A 9,950-nucleotide genomic window follows, 5' to 3' on the forward strand; every position below is an offset into this window, starting at 1 on the left:
GGCACGATCTTACCCATAGTTTGAATAGGATCTCGCCAATAAATTGAGTACGATTTGAACACTGTAAATTTCTCTACATCGCCGATCAATGATCCATAATAGGTAATTGCCCCGTGCTTCCTTGTGGCATGAAACTGACTCAAACAACAATCAAACCAAAATAATAACCAAACATATTCCAGCTTAATTAAAACCATTCAATCTACTTGGCAATTAAATTCTGTGATTGCAATGATGGACTACTTTGTTGAATGAATACCAGTCAGCTGCGGATAACTAAAACCAAGAGTCATGAATCAGTTTGCCTTAGCCAATTAAATTAGGGTTTGAGAATGACTCGCATTGAAAGTCTCAAAATTTCGAAGCTTAGGTTCTCTTATGCTCTATTTTAACAAGAGAGGTCCAGCATCAAATCATCAACTAACCGATGATTGGACATGATAAAATATGTACCATCCCGGCCGGCTCCAATCATCTACTGTCACAGCAATACACAGGACGCAGGTGATATTTTCCATTTAATGAAACCAAAATAAAAACCAAACCGGCTCTGGCCTCTGGCTTAGTAAAATTCTTGATGAACGTTGAACCGCACTTCAGAGATCCCATTTCTCTTCTCTCTGAATGCAGCGGAGAAGAGGAGACTTCTCTCGCTCTCCCGCTTTAAATAAACCCCAAACCCTTGCAGACGAGATCCGAAATATTAGTTGTTGCTAGTAGCGAGCGAGTTCGATCTCATTCTCTGTCGGAAGAAGAGAGCGAGAGCGAGAGGGATGGAGGAGAAGGGGGAGGAATCTGAGGCGGAGAGAGAGAAGCCGGCTAGGGATCCGGAGTTCTGGAGCTGCCTCCTCCAGCCGCCGATCGCCCACAACGACCCCGATTACGTCGGGATCCGCCGCCTCCTCCTGCACCGCAAGGCTCGGTCCTCGCCGGCGATCGATCACCGGAAGGTACCTATCTCTCTGATCTATTGGTTGCGGTTTATATTTTGATGGATCTTTAGCGGATTCTTGTCAAGAAAATGATCGAATCTTTGGTAAATTTGGTAATTTATTGAATTTAATTGGATTCTTGTGTTAAAAGGAATGGAGATGCAATGGCAAAGGGTACGTGGCGTATCGGAATTTCATTCGCCGGCCAAGGAATTGGGAGAGTTCCGCTAACCAGAGCCAGCCGAGTACCCCGGGGCACAGGTTGGTGATCCGACGTGGTTGAGTTCGTGGGCCTGAAATGGAGTCAGAGGTGTTGAATTTGAAGTATATGGACAGAAGTAATTGAATGTTAGATGTCAAAGGCCCCATGCTTTAGAACCGCTTCTGAGAACTGCTAATTAATGTTTCGTTTGGTTGAAAAAGTTTCTATAGGAAAGATATTAGAAACTCAGCATACTTATAACTGAATGCTGTATAATTTTGTAATATCTTCAGTATGGATATCACATACTCAAATCTATCCTGAAAATTTTTGTCAGGTTGATTTCATTTTGCATGAGAAATGATCGAAATCTTTTTTATTAAGGGATAGGTGAAGCAAGTTTTTAGGCTTTTATTTATTGATTAAATTCTTCAACTCATCCATAACATGACAGACATTTGATATGACTGATATAGATATTTAATTTCATAGTGTCAAAGAATTGATTGGCTATCTCTGCCTGGTTGCATGTGAAATATGAAAAATAGAATATACTCTACCTAGAAAGCAGAAAAATACTTAGAATGTGCACATAAACAGAAATGTTGTATATATTCAGGCTTGCATACAAAAATTTATCTGCATCATCCAAGTAAAATTATTTTCTTTGAATTATTTCGGAAAGAGCCATACCATGTTCATATTGGATATGGTGATGTCAGTCAAAATCTAGGTAAAGTATATGCGTATATACTTTAACTTCTTATTGCTATGAAGTCTCTACTATAAAGTCTTCATTTTTGTTGAACTTTTTATTATCTTAACTCATGCACTTTTTTTTAAAAAAAAAAATTAATTGTGCTTTCACTCAAATCTGATATTAAGTTATTGTTGATGTATCAGTGGGCGTTGGGCTTCATCTCCAGGCCCGCAGTCTATTCTGTTTGAGGCAGACAGCTGGAGTTCTAGCAGGGTATGTGCTGCATTCTTGCATGCTTTCTTGTATTAACTTCGAGTAGTTTATTTTCTAAAAAAAAGTTTTCTCTCTAGAGTTATATAGCTTGTACTTTGCTTCACATTTAAATAACTAATCTGCACTATCTTTTCCTGTATTATGATTTAAATTTTGCTTCCTAATTCATTATGTAAACATTTTGACAGTATCATTTTTTTCCTGAAGGACTTAAGAAGTTCCAGCCAAGCTTTTAGCCATCGTGCAAGTTTCAGCTCGAGCATAAGTGATGCTGACCGTCAAGTTCGATTTGTTGAACCTGCATACTCATTTGTTGGAATGCACTGCATCTTTGACAACTGCAAAGCTTCAGGTGATTTTCAATGCATAAAACAGTGTTTTGTCACTATTTTCTTTTCTACTGTTCAAAGGAACAATATCTAATATAATTTTCCAATAGAAACTCACTGAAATGTTGTTTTGTCAGTAACAATCTTAAAATTTGGGCATATGAGTTCGGATTTACTTGCATATGGTGCATCAGATGGAAACCTGACAATTTGTCATGTCTCTGACCCACCTTCCATCCTTCAGCAATTAAGAGGACATTCAAAAGCCATCACAGGTTAGACTGCGTGTCAATTATCCAGAGCTCTATATTTATTATAACTCAAATTTTTTATTCCCGAAGAAAAGCTATCATATAATTTTCATATCTCGGCTTTATTGTATATTGCATTGTCACATGTGTTTCAATATATAATACATAGTAAATTATGGCTGAAATGGTGCTAGAACTAATGTTTAAAAATGGGCATCTCACACATCAAATAGAAGATAGAGGAAGAAGCAGAAAGTTCTTGAAAGTGAAAAAAAGGGATGCATCAATATTACATTCCGAGTACTTGGTATTTTCAATGCATTACAATATAGCTAGTATATGCATTGGTTAATGAGGAAACTTGGAAATCTGTTTTCCTAGAATTGGTGTCTAACAAATCTAGAACCTAGTAGAACTTGATTTTCTTGAACTTTTCATATGAAGCGAACCTACCCCACTTAATGCTTCTGTGCATCATCAAATAATTTTGTTCTTGAATCCTCTATGCATCCCTTCATGTAAAAGCATCTCTTTATTGTGCATAACTATTACTTTAGGGTGAGTATGGAACTCTTTACCTTATATTAATAATTGTTTTTTTATTGTCAAGGAATCAATTTTATGGTATTTGAGAGTACCTTAAATCTTGGTGATATTGGATAAAATATGATGATGGCATCCTACCATCAAATTGGTTAAGGTGTCATTTAGAGAGATGACATCCTCCACAATCTAGGGGTGGAAGCAAGGTTCGTAATATCACTACTAGACTATGTATCGATGCCATGCTAATAAACTATTAATTTTTCCGGAATGGGGGGCCAGGTCGGCGTACTGAGACTCGGTGCACCCCTCATACCGAATGACAGTTCGGCACTGGTACGGTATGATATGTTCGGTATAGGATGGTATGTATCGGTATGGCGGACCTTGGTTGGAAGTCACAATGAACAAGAGGACATTGAAAGTGAATGGAAGAGATCAAATTGCATGTATTCTATTAATCTATTTTTATGAATCAACATAAAATAACTGTTAAATATTCATATTAGTGTTGTTAAGCCAACACCAATTGTTTCTCTTCTTATCTCTCTTTATAGAAGTGTTATTATAAGCTTTGTCTAACCCTTGCAACATCTGCTAGAGTTTGTAATTTCATTTCACGTTTTTACACTCAATCTTCGAAATATGTCCAACCATTTTGCACAGTAGTCAACATTCATCTTGCACTTTATTTATATTAATATGTTTTAACAACTGTATATCTTCAGTTTAAATAATTGGGAATTATTCAATTGAATTTGTGACGTTGGTCACATGAAATTTTATGGTGATTTCACATCTTTTGCACCAATACTTGTTTCCTCTATTCCCAAATTGCTAACTAGATTACAGATTTTGATTTTTCATCTAACAATCAGTACATTGCTTCGTCCTCAATGGATAAGACTGTGCGAGTATGGGAAATATCTAAAGGTCATTGCATTCGAGTAATATATGGAGTTTCTTCCCAATTATCCATTCGCTTTCACCCGGTGAGTAAAGATTCATGTCACTCTTTCTTATTTTTCCTATATAAAGTATCAAGATATTTATGAAAACTGGTTTGTTGTTTCACCCACAGTGTGCCCACATGCTCTGTGTGCATGTGTTGCAAGGATTCTGCAATTTATATGTAATCAATATTGCAAATTAACTTGATTGATCATGCACTCTCATAACTGTTACTTGATTGATTGTTTTCTCTATCCAGTAACTTGTGAAACACCACATTTTGAATCTACTTTAGTCTAGAACCACAAAACACTCACTAGAAATTAATGCCACCTAATTTGCCAGCTCAATCTGGTGATTTTAGTTCCAAAAGCACATTTGCTTCATATTACTACTTAGTCTAATGTTGTTTGTTGGATATTGCAGCAAGAAGTTGCGATTCACAGCATAACTATATTATTTATATTTTTCAAGGCCATCTGTATCTTATAAATTATAAATACCTTTTTAGTTATATTAAATGCATTACCTTTTAGTAATTCAGTAGGCCGTTATGTGTTCCTTTGGGATCTTTTTTGTCAAATTATCAGACTCTTCTCTATTAAATTAATATTCTGCACTAAGGGGAATAATAAGAATCTTACAGGTGTCAATACCTGTATTGTCCCTGATACAGATCAAACTTCAACCAGCTTAAAGTATCTAATGCATTGAATAAGCTTTGTACATTTGATCTTGACCTGTGCAACTATCAGAAGATTACCGGATTGTCCTATCAGATCAAGAGTTCTGATTGTTATGTTCATCCATTCTCGTTCTGTTTTGTCGAAGCTGACCATGGCGTCACTATCAGCCCCAAGATAATGTTAGATTTCTCAAGAATAAGCTGATATAGAGTACTATGAGTAAGAGAATTTAGGAATGCCCCCCAGGCTTACATCCTTTACTATCAAGTTGAAAATCATGCATGTATGAGAGTTTTTCTTTTATAGTATTTGTTGCTTTATCTTTACATGTGCTGATTGGTTGCATCAATCTTGAGTCTAACATTAGGTATGTGCTGGCTTTGGCATATTACTAACATACTTGATTTTAGGGACTAACTTGGGTGTGGCTAGCATGGATCAAGGCATCTCGTAGTGGTGGCATTGCAGGCTTGATAGCTGAGACTGGCATGGTATCTGCAGTGCCTTGCTAGCAAGGTTCATAATCTCGATGCTAGATCCCATATAGGTAACATGTTGATACAGTGTCATTACATCTGTTATGGGGTCGGATTGGTGTACCAAGACTTAGTACACCGCTCAAACTGAGTGTTGGTTCAGTACTGGTATGGTACGGCATGTTTAGTATAGGATGGCATGCATCGGTATGGCATGTCTAGTACAGGATGGTATGCATCGGTATGGCAAACCTTGCTTGCTAATGATTCATATAATCTAGCATTACTATTGGCCAAGCATTGGCACGCTATTGTTACCATGCCTGGTGGAGTACATAGCATGTTCTATCATGCATGCTGACTAGCACTTTGATTAATAATTCTTAATACCAAGAATTTGAAAAATCATGAAAAATTTGAAAAAACACTGCACAAATTCACATCATTAATCTGACCTGAAATCTCCACACAGGTTTTAATACTGAATGCATAACTTTTGTAGTCATTGCTCTTTGCTGGAGCTCCTAGCATAACTTCACCCAAAATCTTCACACGGGTTTGCCTTGGAAAATTGCAATGGTATTGAAGGCATTGTACTAAGTAACCTCTTGATACTTCTTTAGAATTGCATGCTTTCATTCCTACATAAAGGTGATTATACCTTTAGCATCTGATGCTGAAGGATTTAATTGTATGACTACATGAAAATCTCTTATTATGTAATGCAAGTTTAGACTTTTCCATGGTGAAGTTTTGGGATACCATCTTCCATTTATGATTAGGCATGACAAAAGAATGCTTTTTTTGAAAATAGTTGCTGCCATTTACTTGGAAGTTCAACAGTCTGCCTATCAATTAGCTAGAGGCCAACCAACAGAAGGTTATCCTTCCTTAGTTGATGTGTGAATAATTGGAGCTTGTCAATGTCATTATTAAGAGTAGTCTTTCATGCCGAAGGTGCATTAGCCAGAACCTCCTCTTTTAGAGGCTATAGGCATAATGTTCTAATCTTCTCAACCTCAATGTTTTCTCATTCTTGGTTTTGCAAACAATGCGCCAAACTACAATATAAATTTTGGGAAGGGCAATGCTGCTACTTCTAGGACTGGATTTTGGTGTTTCTTGTTCCTTCAAGTGCCAGTCTGTACAAACAGGGAAGCAGTACCATAGATTTGACAGCTGAGAACAATATAAGCAAGCTTGTATATCTAGCAAATGAAGTTTGTCCTTCCATCAAGAAATCTGCAGTGACTAATTTGCAAGGTGGATAGAAGCGTCTGATAGTATCAACCAAAATAGAGAATTTTAGAAGTATTTTTAACTTACTAAACTGCTCCTTTCTTTGATCTTCTGAAGTCAGATGAATTTTCTCTTTGGATGTTCCAAATCTGCCACTATGCAATGGAGAAGGGTTGTGTCAAGCAAAAGTAACGATCTTTTGCTCTCTCTTTCTCTCTTGCCTTCCAAACCTATGGTAGTTGAAAAGACTTCACAAACACTTTGGACCAAAGATGGCACATATTTATGGGCTCTTGCTACTGAGACCATTTAGTGACCCTGAAACATGTAGTTATTTTCATTTATGGATTTCTTGGTTGCAATGGGTTGGTGGATGATCTTGGTTTGGCTCTTTAACTCCAAATTTTGTTGACTCGTAATCCTTCTACCTCTTCTTTGCTCATGGTTAACATAATTCATGTCATTTCAAAAAAATGTGTCACATTTTTTTTAAATGTTTACTATCTAGAAAAATATGAGATATTGGGTTATTATGTTGTCCAGAAATTGGAAATATATTAACACTGATTCTAAGCAGTCTTTGTAGATACGGCTTTATTTATGATCTGCTTGATGCTGGTTGCAGGTGAATAACAACTTGTTTTCAGTTGGCAACACAAACAAAGAAATCAATGTAAGGTTTTTATTCTGTCTCCATGCCATGTTTTATAGAATTTTATATTTCTCAAGATTGTGTTGGTAAGACAGAATGCTTTGTCCCACAAGGGGTCTAAAGCAAGAAAATTCTAGAGGTTTTCTCTCTTAGGAATTCCATATCAGTTTGTCATTTTCTTTTTCTTTCTTTTGACATAATTTGTTTTTTTTTTTTATTTTCTCTCTCTCCCCCCTTCTTACTATGTTTTAAATTATGCCTCAGGTTATCAATTTTAGCACCGGTCGGGTTATTAACAAACTTCTCTTTGAGAATGAAATAACAGCTATGGATAATGATCATACTGGTCAGCTTATTTTTGCTGGCGATGGACAGGTAGGGTCATATTAATTGAACCATGTCCATTAATTTAATGAAAGAATATATTGTATCCAGAATATTACAACTTGAGTGAACATCACAGGGATGCGTATACACTGTTAGCGTGAACTCCCATACAGGGTCCATATCCAGGTCCCATCGAAATAGGAGCAGCTGGAGCAAATCTCCAATCACAACTGTGCAGTATCGTACGTTTTCTCTTGTGGCACGAGGTCCTGTACTTCTTACATGTGTTCAAGATGGAAACATTTATTTCTTCAGGTTTTCTTTCATCTCTTGCATTGAAAATTCCATCAATCTGTATCTTAAGCTTTCGAGCTTTGTTTCAGTACTCATCTAGTTATGCTGTCTTGTGCAGTGTTGCCTTGGAGGTGAAAGGGTATTTGACTCTTCTGTGCGCTCTCAAATTAGCTCCCCGGGTGCACAGCATTCGCGCTTCTTTCTGCCCTCTACTTTCTCTTGAAAAAGGGGAATTTATTGGTACATATCACACTTAGAGGTTCCAATGGCCTGCGCTATTTGTGATACCTGAAGTAGTATTTTCATAATCACTGATTAAATATTTATTAGGTCCTAACATGCAAGATATTAGGAGATGGAGGAAGAGGTATTAAGAAGGAGATAAAACAATATCCTGGCAGATTGTCTTAGCAAAATAGGCTATTTGTATGTCTATCTTTTATTTCATGGTTGGAATAATGAAGCTTCGTATTTACCTTATAAAGGTCCTCTTGGTTGGTTGCAAGATTTACCATATCAATTGTACTGACGTACCGGTAGGCACCGGTACCGGCCAATAGTGCGAGCGCTCTTTCCCGCGTGCGGGCGCGCGGGGAAGCTGCGCTTGGGCTGATACGAACTGGCCCGGTTCTTACAGGTATCTGCTTGTACTGGTGCGAATCGGCAAGCCGCGCTTGGGCCGGTGCGAATTGGCCCGGTTCGCACTGGTACCGGTATAGTACGTGCGGAACCGGCGGCCGGTTCAGCAGACCTTGGTTGGTTGGAAGTTTGGAATAGAGCTTAAACCTTTGCTTTGCCAAAAAAATATCAGAAAAATGTTCCAATTGCAAAATTGATATTTGACCTCCATTTATCTTTCAAAAAAGATATCTGGCCTCCATTTTTGGATATGGTGGAACAATCACTTTCTGAAAAACCTAAGAACCATATTCACTTTAATTTTACAATTGCATCATATCTGAAGTGGTTGCATTCGCATCTTTGTCCACCTACATAAAGATAGTTGACTGGACAGTTAGAGCCCTTTGATCGTAACTGACAATCAGGCTTCAGTCTTGATTATATTCCGGATTATCATCCTTTTTGCTGGGGGCATATGGTCCTGCTTGATATGAAACAACACTTCAAACATGTGTCTACTTCGCATGCTCTTCCAGACTTACAGATATAATTTCTTTTTTTATTTCAGTTAAATGATCTTTTCTATGACAGTTGCACTTGCTTAATGATATAAATATTATTAGTATCTCTTTTTGTTCATTTCAGTAAACTCAGATTACTGACTAACTGATTTGCTGAACATTTAAGTTTCTGGCAGCGAGGATTCAAATGTTTACTTCTATGACTTAACTCGGCCAAAGCACACGTGTGTAAATAAGCTGCAGGTCTGCCCACTTTCTAGATTTTGCTGCATGCATAAAACCTCAGACTTCATGCCTGCGATGCTGATTTATTTGTTTCGGCAGGGGCATGGTTCTTCAGTTATAGGAGTTGCCTGGAATCATGGGGAGAACTTGTTGGCCTCTTCTGATTCAGATGGAACAGTGATTGTTTGGAAGCGAGCAAAGACAACTTGACTCTTCTGTGCACTGCCCTGGAATCCTATCGACTCTTCTGTGCACTGCCCTGGAATCCTATTGATCAACGCAGCCAAACATGACAATAGTCACAGGGACACATTGACAGCATCATGGCAATAGCATATCCTTTCTCTAATCTGCACAGATGTGGCCTGAAAAAATGACAGCTTCAGTTTTTCAAGTCGAGCCTTAATATGCCTATAGGCATCCAGAGTACGGAAAACTTATCTTGGTATTTGTTGTTGTGTAATTTTTTTTTGTTCTGTCCTCTTATTTTGTATTGCTATTGGGGCTTTTTCAGTCTTTGTATTGTATAGAATTCTTAGTATTGCATGCAGCGGGAAGAATGGTTTAGACAAACTTCAACATTTTTACAACTTCATGCTGTGTGATCTAGTGCAAATCACCTGTATCGGCAGCAGCAAACATGAGAATGTCACCTGGATATTGTTCTCTCTTTGGTACAGGCAAATTTTCGGTAAATAAAGGACAAATCGTTTTCCAATTTTTCTACT

General features: G+C 37.5%; 1 protein-coding gene across 5 annotated transcripts; it reads left to right on the forward strand.

The window, feature by feature from the left end:
- The first annotated feature begins 520 nt into the window (after nucleotides 1–520).
- Nucleotides 521–9,948, forward strand: LOC103717803 (WD repeat-containing protein 13). 5 transcript variants are annotated; one of them, XM_039134544.1, is made up of 13 exons: nucleotides 521–950; nucleotides 1,084–1,193; nucleotides 2,038–2,107; nucleotides 2,315–2,459; nucleotides 2,574–2,711; nucleotides 4,083–4,222; nucleotides 7,208–7,255; nucleotides 7,499–7,609; nucleotides 7,698–7,876; nucleotides 7,974–8,095; nucleotides 9,164–9,240; nucleotides 9,322–9,457; nucleotides 9,490–9,948. In XM_039134544.1, exons 1-12 carry the CDS (start codon nucleotides 774–776, stop codon nucleotides 9,430–9,432), a joined length of 1,428 nt encoding a protein of 475 aa, XP_038990472.1. In that variant the 5' UTR covers nucleotides 521–773; the 3' UTR covers nucleotides 9,433–9,457; nucleotides 9,490–9,948. The 5 variants fall into 5 exon arrangements, with proteins under 5 accessions (XP_038990472.1, XP_038990475.1, XP_038990471.1 ...); XM_039134547.1 differs by having other exon boundaries at nucleotides 2,296–2,459; nucleotides 9,322–9,947; XM_039134543.1 differs by having other exon boundaries at nucleotides 9,322–9,947.
- Nucleotides 9,949–9,950: the final 2 nt, after the last annotated feature.

The sequence above is a fragment of the Phoenix dactylifera genome, chromosome 16, assembly GCF_009389715.1.
Source record: "Phoenix dactylifera cultivar Barhee BC4 chromosome 16, palm_55x_up_171113_PBpolish2nd_filt_p, whole genome shotgun sequence".
Classification (NCBI taxonomy): Eukaryota; Viridiplantae; Streptophyta; class Magnoliopsida; order Arecales; family Arecaceae; genus Phoenix; species Phoenix dactylifera.